Consider the following 14,831-nt stretch of genomic DNA (forward strand, 5'->3'; position numbering starts at 1 on the left):
CTTGTGAGAGCAGACGCCTCGGTGAACACATCACGGGCGTCACTTTGAAATGTCAGCGTTGTCTTTGGATTGAACAAACTCAAACGCACGCACACACTTGCTCGCGTGTACACACCCGACGTCCTTATTACCCCCCCTCAGCTCAGCAGAGGGAAAAGTTCACGAACAAGACAACTTCCTCCGCCTCACTGCTCACTCGTGTTACGAAGGCGTGAGCAAATGGAGCGTGCGACGCACGCACGCGCCCCGGCTTCAACTTGTCGCTCTCGAGTAACGCGGCTAAACTTCCTCAAGTCACCCGTGGACGCAGATGTTTGACATTTAAGGGCGTTTAGTCATTAAGTGAGCATCATGAGCGAGCAATACAGGTGCAGCTTATATTTTCAACCGTATTTACTCGGCTTTTAAATGCGGTGACGAAATAAGTGACGTTTCTAAGAGTTAATCAAATTCAAGCTACTGTGTTTACCTTGCATGACCACTAGAAGCGGGTCATATGAAATTAATCATATGACAAAACAATGCCATAGTATAATGTTTTTGAGATCCTGGAACCTGAATTAAAAATATTTCTAAAATCAATATCCATCCATTTTCTTAGTCGCTTATCCTCACGAGGGTGACGGGAGTGCTGGAGCCCATCCCAGCTGTCAACGTGGAAGAGGCGTACACCCTGAACTGGTCGCCAGCCAATCGCAGGGCACATGGAGACAGACAACAGTCGCACTCACAATCACACCGGGGGGCAACTTAGGGTCATGTCATTTCATTATCCCAGCCGCTTATCCTCACAAGGGTCACAGGAAAGCTGGAGCTTAACCCAGCTAGCTTCGGGCGAAAGGCAGACTACACCCTGAACTGGTCGCCAGGCAGTCGCGGGGCAGATATCGACACCATCAATGAGCAGGAATTGATCCGACGCCGCCTGCAACAAAGGCAGGCGTGCGTACCACTCCACCATCAGTGGCTCCATGCAACTGACTTGACTTTTAACCATTTTTAAAACAGTTGGGATGATTATTATTTTTTTTTAACCATTCAAATTTGGCAGGAATAATAAACAGCTGTGCCAAATTTTCACTTCGAAGGCACTTTAAGGATAAGGACGGCATCATCTTTGAAAACCCGAGTTCGCGACATTGTGAGGCGCCGCGTCGACATTTGCATTCCAGCAAAACAAAAATCATTTACATATAGAAGAATAAAGCCGCATTTTAATGCCATATCATCACATTTATGTGCACCGGGCTTGATGCAATTACCGGAATGCTCTGCTCTGAGCCGGCAGAGTAGAAAAGCAGCGCAAACTCTTAATAAAATCAACACTTTCGCTGCAGTCTAAAGATTATAAAGGAGGATTTATCAGCGAGGGCTGAGTGTTAGATAAAAACTTTAATAAACCACAGAGAAATGATTCTTCCAGGGGTGAGTCAAATACTCCAAAAAGCCATATAAACCAAATAAGTGAAACTAAATAAAATACCGAAAAAAAAAGAAGTTGCAGAGTACTTTTGCTGAGTGGAAGGCAATTCATCAATTTGATCAATTATATGCCTGGGCAATCTTTCTCATCGATTATTTTCCAGCGGGCTCCGCATCTCGAAAATCGCAGCCGGCGCTGATGTGCGCGGCTCGCGCAAACGACACGGCTGAGGACATCGTGCGGCGCTCGCTCGTTTAACAAAGCCACAGCCGCAGTTTCCGGGTGTGACGCGTCGTAAAAACGCAAACGTGTTTTCCAAACTGAATAAAAAAAAAAAAAAAAGCGCATGACGTCAGCTCGGAAGCGGACCCGCTACGTCAACTTTACGAGCCTCTGCAGCTTTATTCTAGTCGCACTCATTTACGGAGGAAATTAAAGCCGTAAGTCACATCCGGGTGTTCTCTGGTATGGAAATGCGGGTGAAGGCGACCTGCGGGAGGCGTCAGGTGCACGCGTTCTACGTGGGCGCGCGGGCGGCTTCATTTAGAAGTCTGCATTCAAACGTGAGCACGGCAAATGATTCATAGAGAGTAGTACTGCGAAAAGCTTTTAGTGCACATTAGTTGCACCAATCCAGTCGACAACAGACAGCAGGTCGCCACTTATCTTTTTTTTTTTTTTTTTTAGATGTGTTAATTCATTCGCGCCTCCGCAGCTAGAAATTGTTGTTTTGTTGTTTTTCTGTTTTTGCAAATGGTAGAAAAATCAAGCGCACGCTGTCGGTGGATTATTTCTGTGTTAATCGGCAGAGGACAGCGACAACTCTTTACGACACATTTGTACGGTCAGTGTTCTTTGTCACCTCAACCGATGGACCTTTCCGACCTGTCAGTCGCTCGTACAATAATAGCCAATCAGATACCCGCATTGTCTTCACCCCTGGCTTGACACGCCCGTTGCCGCCACGTTGTCCCACTTGCCGGTAGCGGGCGCTTGGAAAAGTTAATGTTACCAAGAAAATGGTCCTCAGATGTGCTTGTGGAGCTAATTCTGATGAAAGATATCCCGGGGCCCGCTTGATTCATTTTCCAAAGCATAAAACGCAGTTGACGAATTGTCTACGATGGATTAAGGCTCGCGGAAGAGCGCACGTACAACTAGATGTGGACAATATCAAGAAACACAACGTTGTACGTTTGAAGGTAAGTGAGGGAGAAGTATCGTCGCCGAGTTTGAATTATTATCAGTGGTTTATACATTGCAGGAGAACAACTTTCACTTTGTTAGCGTATCACTGACCTGCTGAATGAAGTGTGTCATGTTTTATGCCGAAGAGTCGGGTTAGGGATACGTAAAAGCGCCATGTCATGCAAGAGAAATGTTTATCTCTCTATTTGTATCACGTCAGACTTTTTAGACAGAGCACTGGCTTCGATTACAAGCCAAGTCAAATGAATTCACCGACTGACTCACTTCTAAAGACTACAATGATATTACTCGTGATCTTTCCAAGTAAAAAGTACTCACCCTGCTTTACATGCGCAGTACGATTCCACTATTTTATCCTGTTGGGTTTCAATATGAAGTTTGTGAGGCGTCGAACTTTTTTTTTTTTTTTTTTTTGCATCGATCGCCAACGTTTCGCTGTAACTCTTTGACATTCCGTCCTGCTCTGTCCAAAATCTTAATTCCGTGTACATATCCTTGCGTGAAATAGTTGAGACCTCTGTGTCGAACTCTCTTGCACAAGTCTGACGCATTTGGCAAAAATCATACCGCAATATTATCTGGAATACGCTTTGGAGAATCGACTTCAAACATGTTCTGGTCAATCGCCATTTTGGAAGCTTGTGGGACATGCCTATGGGGGCGGAGCTTAAGATCACCATCGGAAAGTTCCATTGTCAAAAGGATTCATAAATGCCGCACATGTAATTTTATGTTATAGCGTATGCTAGTTTGGACACTTACAACAAAGTGCATGCTAGGCTGCTCGCTATACACGGGAAGAAGAAACAAAGAAGACAGACGTGGACGGGTGCATAGTCACGCTTTGATTTTGTACTCACGGCAATGATAAATGTAGTCATCACACTAATGCATGATGTGCCGTGCCTATCCCAGGAAGAATAAGAAGATAAATTGTTCTGGTCGATGCGCAGATACTTGCGTTGATATCACGGGAAATTCTTCTCTCGGCACAACAGTCGTGATTTACTGCCTGCTGTCGTGCTCGCTTTAGGCAGATTAAAAAAAAAAAAAAAGACAACGAACTGGCAGATGCCTGAATAGTCACGGCTTGAACCGGTCGAGATCGCACGCGATACGCTGCCGACGCGCTCGCGCTATTCCGAAAGACGGAAAAAAGATTTGTGTGTGGATAGTTGCACACTGAAGATGGCATGGAAATATGCTTGTTTAGTCAAGACAGTGCATGATATGCTGCCTGAGGCCATGCTTCACTGAGACTATTGATGGGTAGCTAGTTCTACGTTGGTGTTCTCATAAAAATAAAATGATTTACTTCAGAAAATACATCAGATGCTTACAAGAAGCCGAATATATTGAACTCGTACATGTGTAGCTAGTTCTTCGCTGATGGCCTTCACATGGACTCATGAGATTCTTTCGTGAAACGCTCGCAGACGAGAAGAAGACCTCGGACTGGTGGACGAGTGTATAGTTTTGAATCGATGCTTCCGCAAAAGAAATGCAATCCCTTCGTCACAACCGTCGGGTGTGCATCAACGACCGAATGATGATTGGAGTAATAACGATAGAAGACGACAGCATCTTAGTAAGGAAGTCGAGTACGCGGCGTTATTCCTCACACCTCGTAGGGAATAATGCAACAAGGATAAGCGATAAACGAGCAAGCCAAGTCATTTTGCGGTTCATAAATATTTGATCAATCAATTACTATCTGGCGCCATCTTCTGTGCACTTATGATAATGACGTTCTTCTAATTCGTCACCCGGATTATTTATCCATTTTCTGAGCCGCTTATCCTCACGAGGGGCACGGGAGTGCTGGAGCCCACCCAGGTATTTTAGGGGAAGGAGACGGGGTACACCCGGAACTGGTTGCCAGGCAATCGCAGGGCACATCGAGACAAATAGCCGCACTCATAATCACACCTCGGGGCAATTTAGAGTGTCCAATGAATGTTACATGTTTTTGGGATGTGGGAGGAAACCCGAGTGCCCGGAGAAAACCCACACAGGTCAACTGAGGCGGGGCCGGGATTGAACCCGCAACCTCAGAACTGTGACGCCAACGCTTTCCAGCTGCTGCATCGTGCCGCCCAAATTGAAATCAGAGGACATGTAATATTGTGGAATCAAATCATTCATCATCAGCTGTTATCTGAGCTGCTTATCCTCACAAAGGTTGTGAAAATGCTGGATGGTGTTCCAGCTGTCTTCTAACTGGAGGCAGGTTACACCCTGAACTGGTCGCCAGCCAATCGTAGGGCACATAGAGACAAACAGCCACACTCACAATCACAATTTAGAGTGTCCAATTAACGTCGCATGTTTCTGGGATGTGGGCAGAAACCAGAGTGCCCACCCGGAGAAAACCCACGCAGGCACGAGGAGAACATGCAAACTCCACACATGGGCGGGGCGGGATTTTTTCAGAACTGTGAGGCCAATATACTCGAGCTGCGTGACCGTGCCTCCACTGGATTATTTTGTCCAGACCATTAATCCGTTTTAAAATACCCCCCCCCCGCCCTCCCCCATCGGGAATAACGGGAATAACCCATTGTTGGGTCAAACTGTCGCGGTCTGAGAAAACCAGTATTTGAAGGAAATAAGGTATGCAAACATTTGTGCTCGATATGATTTTCAAAAAGGGATGAATGGGCCAAAATAATAATGACACGAATTAATACGTAAAATACATTGTAGGTTCAATAAACCAATGACTGATTCAAAAATAAACAATACTGTCCATGCAAATTGTTTATTTCTAGAAAGAAATCAATAAACTTCAGAGAGATGAAGATGAAAAAAATGGATGTAAAAATAATAGTGTTACTCTGATAGGACAAGCCATTCTTTGATCAATAAATCTATCGGTAAATTCTGTATGTACAGAATTTAATAATTGTGAAAAGGAAAATACATAGTATGCGTTTGTTAAAAGTACAAACGTGCTCTTAATTGCTGGTTTATGAGGCCTGACCTTATCCCACCTGCGCACTCACATCCTGGTTAATTAATGAGGAAAGCAGTAAAGAACATTCCGCGGCTTTCCGCCACCCCTTACGACGTTTGATGGCTCGCGACGGGAGATCGGAGCGATGTTGCAAATTAAAAACCTGTTTAACTTCCTTCCATCTGACGCAATTTTCACACGAATCCCACAAAAGGTCTGAGCGGGGCTGTAAAATGTGTTTACGACGCCGATAAACGCACAAAAGCGACTATAACAAAGTAACGCGCGTTATTAGCCATTTTTTAAACAACGCTGGTTCGCTAGCCTAGCATGTTCCGGAATGCCAATGAGGCCGCCAGTGAGCTGGGGCTAATCTCAGATTGGCGGCCAGTGCTTGAATATGAAATCAGATTTCCTAAAATTGATAAAAACATATTTAAAGTTGCATTATATTAATGCTGGAGGGAATATATGTTTTAAAGTTTGTTCAGGATCAGGAGAAAAAGCAAATTGCCTGGCGATTTGAATTCAAAAGACATGATTTACGTTTTCTATAAACCAGAAATTCATTTGTTATCCAAGCCGCTTATCCTCACAAGGATCACAGGAAAGCTGGAGCCTATCCCAGCTAGCGACGGGCGAAAGGCGGACTACGCTCCGAATTGGTCGCGAGTCAGTCACAGGGCAGCTAATCGACACCGTCGCTTAGCGCAGGGGCGCGCAATGCGTCGATCGCGAGGCAGTTTGAGGTCGATCGCGATGGCGTGCCGGAAAAAAAAAAGACAGCCGTATTTTTCTGACCTTTAGCGCGCCGCGCAGGGGAAAAACAACGGCCCCCTATTTTTAGCCCTCGCTTAAGAAATCTTATCAAACATTAGCATGGATGTTGGAGTAAAGAAGAAGACAAAATCATATCATTTTCATACAGAATGGGAGGCCGACTGATTTTCCGCAATGTCGTTTTCGAAGTGAGTTTGCCTCATCAGTCACAGTACGCCATTTTCTCACTGTTTATGGAAAATACGACGCCGACATTCCGTTGGTTCGTTTGGGGTTTAGTGATCGTCAACGTGAACTTAGATAGTTACAAATAATGTTTATAGTTAAATATGTTGTGTTGTGCAATTGACTCATACGGTTATGTAAGGCACACAAACGTACATTTACACGTAAAGAATCCCAAATATATACTTATAAATATACTTATAAATCTGTTTTGCATTTTTGTGCTGGGTAGATCTTTGTGACTTGGACATTCTATTTCATCATTGGTCATTCTAAAAAAAAAAAACATCTACGCCCTTCGCCCACCCCATCGATCGCAAGAGGCTGGCTGCTTGAAAAGTAGAACTTTGGGTAAAAAAAAAAAAGTCCGGGCACCCCTGACTTAGCGGGAATCGATCCCACGCTAACCGCACCAAAGGCGGTCCAGGGGTACCTTGATTTGCAAGTTTTTGTCAATCAGCAAGTACCTAATTGTCTCCAGTAGGTGGAGCAGTTGGTAGGTGGAAACATCCACGGCAGTCGGCGACTTCATCATATGTGTTCTTAAAAAGATGAAAATTGCAAACACCGAATTGCTCACTGATCCTCTGCACGCACGGCGGACGAGGACGCGCACGCCGGTCACGGCGCCGTCTCACGTCGCCACGAACGGCTTCTCGACAAACGGCGGTGGGTGGAGCTACCGCATCGCAGCGTTCACAGCTTCACTCTGATTTGACGGGATAAAAACGGTAAAAAAAAAAAAAAAAAAAAAAAAACCTACACGCCAGCACAAAGCGGGAGAGACGAAACGTAAAAGGCAAAGAGTTCAACGGCGGCGCGCTGAAAAACGATGACAAGTCTCCGGGGCAGCTGGAATCAAAGGCAAAGAGACAATTGTGCGCGTTAATGAGCTCAATCATTTCTGCTAAAAGCTTCAATTATTCATGCGGCTGCTGATTGTCACGCATCCATAATGGATCACATCACCTTCTATTATTCACACGCTCGGCGGCGCCGATGTTTGCTTTCGTGCTGACATATGGCGCGAACGCGGTCTCGCTCACCGAAGCCTGCCCGCGGAAATCGCGTGGCAAAACAGCACCCCCAACAGGACGGACGTCGCCGAAAGAAGCGTGCGGGAATTTCCCAAATCGGTGCGCGTCCTCGTCACAAAAATTACATTTTCAGGTCAAACGGAGACCCTGATCGGGAGGGAGCTTGGCTGACAGGACCAGGAAATGGGCTTAGCATAGAACAATCACAATCGGTTTTGCACCTGCAAAATTGTGTGATATTTATATTTGACGTCAATTTAATCCCACAGAAGGTTCATTTGTGACATGCGTCAATGGTGTCATATCATTGTTAATGGAATGAAATGGCGTCACCAAGGAATGACGGTCTCAATTTCCCAAAACATTTCTACCTCCTTCCTTCCTCTGTTAATATGCATCCATCCATCCATTTCCTTTGCCGCTTATCCTCACAAGGGTCCTCTGCCTTGTCGGACTGCTACACCGTGTATGACCCTGTTTCCGGAATGAACTACGTTGAACATTATGCCTCTGCCTAGAAGTCCTGCATTTGGCTCCGCCCCCCCCGTACCAGAGGTTCGTGACATCGCTTCTATCGTCTCAAAAATATTCACCGTTATTTCCAGCCACACGTTCAAATCTGTATGGAAGTATTCCTCCGTCTTCCCGATCAGCCGATACTGCCGTTTCTTCATCAGGTGAGGATAAATACGAGAAACCGGCGCTGTCCGTGATTGTGTATTCCTTTGTTTGCGCGCGGGAGACGTCGCTTCCTGTTTTCAAGTCATGTGACTCGCGAACATTCGTAATTGCCGATAAAAATCTTGTCAAAACACCATTAAATGATATCGGATTAACTTTTAACAAATTTTCAAGGTACAATACATATGAGGTCAGGACCTATCGCAGGGGTGCTCAATGCGTCGATCGCGAGGCAATCTTGGTCAATCGTGGGACGGCATCCATCCATCCATTTTCTTAGCCGCTTATCCTCATGAGGGGAGTGCTTGAGCCTATCCCAGCTGTCAACGGGCAGGAGGCGATGTCCACCCTGAACCGGTCGCCAGCCAATCGCAGGGCACATCGAGACAAACAGCCGCACTCACAATCACACCTAGGGGCAATTTTAGAGTGTCCAATTAATGTTGCGTGTTTTTGGGATGTGGGAGGAAACCGGAGTGCCCACCCGGAGAAAACCCACGCAGGCACGGGGAGAAGAGGCAAACTCCACACAGGCAGGTCCGGGATTGAACCCGGGACCTCAGAAATGTGAGGCCAACCCTTTCCAGCTGAGCCCACCGTGCCGCCCCCGTTAACACCCACGTCTCGAATTTCTGGTGGGAGGAGCTTGGAAGTTGCAAAAGGAGAAATGAGATGAGCAGCAGGTGTTTTTGTTTATCCAGATGTCATGGTGACCGTCGGCGGCTTCCAATTGTCATTAGCTGAGCTTGGGGGGGGGGGGGGCACATCCTGGACTCTTTTAAAAATTGCAGCCCCGCGGATCCCGTTTCAGTCGGCAACGCGACACTTAGCGGACATCTAGCAGCGTGAAGCGCTACACTTGCGAATCCCCTCGGTTCAGGTGAACTTGGAACGTAGTTCAAATGCAGAATTAAAAAGATAGCAAGAACCAAGAACCTCTGCTAACTTTGCCTATCGGTGTTGTCACTCGCTGTTGACTTTAGTATTGACCAATTCTGTAAACTTTGCTCCCAAAGGCCACGTCAATAACTTCGCTGCCTGCTTGCGTTTTAGTTGTGCTGGACAACCTACAAAAATGCCACTTAAAGGAATACTGGTGCATGTCTGCTTGCTAGCAGGTAATGTTAGCAGAAAGAGATTATGTATATTTCAATGTGATTCTTATTTTATGTTCTTTTTTTTCCCCCCTCCTCTTGGCAGTGTTTCAGTCCTCTCGACAGGCTGATGCTAGCATGAAGAACTGCACCTCTCGGTTTCTGGAGGACCTAACGTCCGATCTTGAGGTATTTCTAAAGTCCAGCGTTTGACGTCTAATGGATAATAAATGGATGGATGGACAACCGTTCCTGTTTTGAAATGGACCCAAATATTTGTGTTTGTGCTCCAAAGAAATGGCACGTTAAAATGTGTCCCTGGTTTGATACGCCAGGTGGCAGGAGAGTGCGGCGGAAAGCAGGATTGGACCCCGGAGCAGAGGGCCACCCTGCTGGTCTCCTTGAGAAACCTGACCGACAAGCTGCACACACAACAACTGAGAGGTAAAAAGATCCACCTACATTTGTGACAGCTAATCACGTGTGAAGGATCCATCTGTTTTCATAGCCGCTTATCCTCACAAGGGTCGCGGGACTGCTGGAGCCTATCCGGGCAGGAGGCGGGGTACACCCTGAACCGGTCGCCAGGCAATCGCAGCGCACGTCGAGACAAACGGCCACACTCACAATCACACCTTGGGGCAATTTAGAGTTTCCAATTAATGTTACATATTTTTGGGGTGTGGGAGGAAACCGGTAGCGCACGGGGAGAACATGCAAACTCCACCCAGGCGGTTCTGGGATTGAACCCGGGACCTCAGAACTGTGAGGCCAACGCTTTCCAGCTCATCCACCGTGCCGCCTGCCACAAACTACAAATTACTCTATTTGCTATGTCAACAGTATTACACAAATTTTTCAAGAAATTGGAGTGAGGAAACGTACAAAGTGAGAATCATTACATCTGTTAGCACAATTCTGAATATGAGGTAAAAAAATTGGCATGGTTAAATTGTAAAAAAAAAAACAAAAAACTCCTCTGAAGTCATACAGTATGTTTTTTTTTTTTTTTTTTTCATGTGCGTTTGCATTTCTGAACAAAGCAAACAAGTGATTTTAGGTTTTTCTTCGGTTATTATATGCATTTCTTGCAGATGTAACCGGAGAAAAGTATGTCATGAAATGCAAGATAGAAAAGGAGCTCACTTTGTAAAATATTCTCATATTTTAGCAACCTCATGTTACAATAATACATATACCAATCTGCTCAATTGTTTGTCTTTCATTTCAGCTACAAGGTTTTTTTTTTTTCTCCCACATTCACAAAAACACGTTAGCTTCACTTAGTCAGACTAAATTGTCCATAGGTGCAAGTATGACTGCTATTGATGGGCCACCAGAGCCGAACGAGGTCCAGCGCTGTTGAAAATGGATCAACACTCTCCTCACGATCCAATAAATTCTCCATATATGCTCTCAGAGGCGGCACGGTGGAGTAGCTGGTAAAGCGTTGACCTCAGAGTTCTGAGGACCCGGGTTCAATCCCGGACCACACCTATGTGGAGTTTGCGTGTTCTCCCCATGCCTGGGTGGGTTTTCTCCGGGCACTCCGGTTTCCTCCCACATCCCAAAAACATGCACTCTAAATTGCCCCTAGGTGTGGTTGTGAGTGTGACTGTTTGTCTCTGTGTTCCCTGCGATTGGCTGGCAACCGGTTCAGGGTGTACCCCGCCTCCTTGACCCTCGTGAGGATAAGTGGCAAAGAAAATGGATGCTCTCAGAGACATTTGCCCACGTAAACAAATGACTTGTTGAAAGTTCCGATTTTGCATCCAGAATGCCAAGGAGCCGAGCCCGTGGACTGCCCGGAGCCCGAGGTTCCCCAAAACGGAGGCTTGGCGTGCGCCACAGTCTCTAACGTTCGCTACTGCAAGCCCCTGTGCAACCATGTAAGTGTCGCCCATGACGGGGGGAGGAGAAGCGGGGCGAAGTTGGAAAAAATTAACACCCCCCGGCGCAGGGATACGACTTCGCCTTCCTGAGGAGAAGTCGAGTGTTTGACGAGTGCAGCGCGGCGACGGGTTACAAGTGGAGGAGTCACTACGTGGGTGGAAACAAGCTGGCTGTTTGTCACGGTGGGTGCAAAAGTGGAAGGACATTTTTTTTTTTTTTTTTAATAAGGGAGCTTCCAGAGTGTATCACATGAAGTTGAATTCTGGTACTGAACGACTACATTTGGAAAAATGCACAAATGTGGACAGTCATGCTCCCAGATAAGTTGCGGGTGTGATTGGAGATGGAATCTCAAGACCTTAAAATAATTTACTGAATTAATATCACATAACTATAAATTTAAAATAAAATAAACGCATAACTAAAATAGAAACATTTCAAACTAATGATAATTTCCAATTTCAACTGTTATTAGTGGAACATGATATAAAACTGTATTTGAAATATTTCATCAATAAAAATTCTTGATCTGAAGAAAAGTTAAATGCACTGGCCGGTCAAGGAATAAACAATGTTTTGAAAATGCTGAAATGTTTAGCTCATAATCGGCGTTAGTGGCGACAAGCTAGCGATACACCTTAACGAACATTCCTGTTGGTAATCGTGATTTATTATTGTAATTTACGGCGCTATCTATTGTCAATCCATTGATCAAAGCGAGCAGATCCATATTTTCCGAAGGTATGCAGAGGGGAAAAGTTTTTAACTTCAAGATAACGCGTACCACGGGGGAAAATGACCGTTAGAACTTAGATCAAGTCAAAGTAAATCACAATCTCATGCTTAACACAGTTAGCTGCACACGTGCATCGTCGCGACTGCTATAAACAGGCCGGCTTGCTACAACGCGCCTTTATGTGCATGCGCTCGACGTCTTTTTTTTTTTTTTTTTTTTTTTTTTTAAACAGTCTCGCGCTCGACTCATTGCGCGCCCCTGGTGTGACTGAATTTCCTTTGACGTGGCTCATGATGTCGATGACTTTGGACGTACATGCGCGTTTGGCATCACTTCGGACATGCACAGTACGGTTAACTTGCATTTCCCGTTTCCGGGTGAATACTGATTGTTTAGTTAGTGTTTATGAAATAAACAAATTAATGATTTGAAAAAATTTTTTTCCTACTTGTAACAAATTTTACACTTTTTTTTTTGTTGGTTTTTTTTTGTGCTTGACTGTGCAGATATGACGGTCGCGCTCGTCAAATGTGACTGACTGATATTAACCCTGCCGCGCTTTTCTACGTTCTCTGGTGCCTCTAGAAGCGACTCTTCAAGTGGCGGGGTCCAAGACCATGTACTTCGCCAAAGGCGAGGACTGCCTGACCATCAAGCAGAGTGAACACACCAAGCGCAACGTCCTTAAAGTGGTCAAAAAAGAGCTCAAGGATCATAACGGAGACATTGAGTCGCTGTGCCTGGTGTGTGGCTGAGAATTCAAATCCCGGTGTACAAGGCGCTGATGTGGAAAATCAAACGTCTTGCTTTTAAACTCGGTGATTTTGGCCTGTGAATAAAAGCATAGATGAGTTTGAAATAATGTGGCTAATTGTTGCCTTTCTGGGGTACCTCCCCCACACAAGTGAGATGTGAACGACCCCAAACACTTGCATCAATTTGTGAGCTTCTCACCAACCGTGATGTCACGTTTTTCCACCCGTGACTTGTCAAGTCCCAAAAGGTACGCAGAACTGACGCCGTTGGCAACCACTTGCTTCCTCAGTGAAGCCGTTGGCACCACCCGTCTTATTTTTGCGCCTGTAATCGTGCACACATGACGTGCGAAGTGCTGCCTTCACCAACAAACATGCGAGTATACGTCCTTTGTTTCACTGACACAGGACCGCCTCCTAAAAAAACTGGCTTGTAAACTGATTACTGAATTTTTGGGTATTTTGGTCAGAGCATTTCACTTGTGCTATTGTAGCTGCAATGTTTTAAATTATCCAAAAGAAGGTACATTTTTGTTGGAGGAAAAACAAAGTTGACAAACTGACCTGAACTCGCCTTCCTATTTTTATGATGTTAAATGCAGTAAACTCAATTAGATCAGGTCAAGTAATGGAGAAGTGAGATAGTGACTGGCCTGGTGTGAAATTGAAGTGACAGTCTACAAACTGCACACTCAAATGAGAGCAGTGGCATTCTACAAACTTCACACTAGAGGGCAGCATAGCACCACTGACGAGCAACACTGTCAAAACATTTGAAATCCTTTTTCTAGTATTCAGCATCTTTCCAGTCTACTGTGAAATAATCGAAATAATAATCATAATCGAACACCTCGACTCCACTAAAAATAACTGACAGGACTCGCGAGTCATTTTGCAGATATTTTTTTCAGGAATATCATTTTGGACTACATTTACCAAAGCCCAGCGCACAATCACAATCGCTGACTTGTTTGTCCACACTGGTGGACAATGAAATGGTATGGAAAGTAAATAAATTTCCCCAAATCCCAGGATAATGATACATCTAGATGTGCAGTTATCCTGTATTATTATAACATATTTTAGAGCTTATAATCAGGCCTTTGCTGACTGAGGGAAAACAAAAGTGCATCTTAAAATCTCGTAAATTGCTAATCCAAATAATTTATACAGGTTTCAAGTGTCTTTTGTATCAAAATAAACAGACTTTGGAATTTCCCAACTTGTTTCATTTCACCATGGTAACAACCTGGTAAGTCTTCTTTCCACAAACAAGAACCACAATGTGCACCTTCTAAATCTTCTCGACACCCTTTCGGCTGTCCACCTTCTACAGGGAAGAACATTCAAAGGACAACGTGACTAAAAGTTAGAAATAACCAACGGAGTGGTGTAGTGTGACATGTTACAATAACTACGCACTCGCTGTGTCAGAACCAAGCCCGCCCGTGGTACGGCCATCTTGGCTTAACTAACAGTGACATGTGACAAATTACGTACGCTCTGGAGGTGTTGTACTTCCATCTTGAGGGTCTCCAGCAGGAGTTCCATGTCTCCCTCTTGGTGCATCTCCAGCTCCTTCCTCAACCTGGCCAAATAAAAAAAGTGAGTCGAATGCAAAATGAAAAGAATTTATGGATTATCTATCTATCTATCTATCTATCTAACATTTGTTTCACTGTTTCCGAAGCTACAGTTATTCTCCGTAAAATGACATTTTTTTTTCTTTCCTGTAACAGATTAATAGCATTTGCATGATCTGCAGTGGTAAATATTGCTTATGATTTTGTATATTTTGTTTTTTGTCAGACCTTCTGGGATACTCAGGAAAAACTCAGGCTCCACTGTATTTGTGGGGGCCGAGTCGCTACAGATACGGCAATGCACTCCCAGCCTAGCCTACTCTACTAGTAAAGCACACATTTTAAGCAAAGAAAATGAATATATTTGTTAAATTATTTCATTATATAAAGTATTTAAACCATATATGTATTTCTACGATACAGTTTATTATCAGCAAAAGCTAGTGAAAAAAAATGCTT

At 44.7% G+C, this 14,831-nt stretch overlaps 2 protein-coding genes across 9 annotated transcripts in view; one reads left to right on the forward strand and one right to left on the reverse strand.

Annotated features, from left to right (window-relative positions):
- Positions 1-14,831, reverse strand: part of ccdc172 (coiled-coil domain containing 172) — a 119,203-nt gene that overhangs the window by 90,159 nt on the left and 14,213 nt on the right. For 5 of the 6 annotated variants that reach the window (XM_061837814.1, XM_061837815.1, XM_061837813.1 and 2 more), the window contains exons 8-9: positions 14,290-14,377; positions 13,677-14,119 (exon numbers count right to left, since the gene is read on the reverse strand). In XM_061837814.1, the coding sequence (XP_061693798.1) occupies positions 14,084-14,119; positions 14,290-14,377 (124 nt within the window). In that variant the 3' untranslated portion in view covers positions 13,677-14,083. Of the gene's footprint in view, positions 1-13,676; positions 14,120-14,289; positions 14,378-14,831 lie in introns of those variants that run through there. The other variant, XR_009797506.1, reaches the window with a different exon arrangement.
- si:ch1073-126c3.2 (uncharacterized protein LOC555816 homolog) lies at positions 9,028-13,636 on the forward strand. Of its 3 annotated transcripts, none has more exons than XM_061837817.1 (8): positions 9,028-9,191; positions 9,328-9,429; positions 9,512-9,594; positions 9,741-9,849; positions 11,182-11,294; positions 11,366-11,480; positions 12,620-12,741; positions 12,949-13,636. In XM_061837817.1, the coding sequence occupies exons 2-8, from the start codon at positions 9,387-9,389 to the stop codon at positions 13,132-13,134; spliced, it is 771 nt and encodes a 256-aa protein (XP_061693801.1). In that variant the 5' UTR covers positions 9,028-9,191; positions 9,328-9,386; the 3' UTR covers positions 13,135-13,636. The 3 variants fall into 3 exon arrangements, with proteins under 3 accessions (XP_061693801.1, XP_061693800.1, XP_061693802.1); XM_061837816.1 differs by having other exon boundaries at positions 9,031-9,191; positions 9,365-9,429; XM_061837818.1 differs by lacking the exon at positions 12,949-13,636 and having other exon boundaries at positions 9,034-9,191; positions 9,365-9,429; positions 12,620-12,901.

Source organism: Syngnathoides biaculeatus, chromosome 12 (assembly GCF_019802595.1).
Source record: "Syngnathoides biaculeatus isolate LvHL_M chromosome 12, ASM1980259v1, whole genome shotgun sequence".
In the NCBI taxonomy this organism is placed as follows: Eukaryota; Metazoa; Chordata; class Actinopteri; order Syngnathiformes; family Syngnathidae; genus Syngnathoides; species Syngnathoides biaculeatus.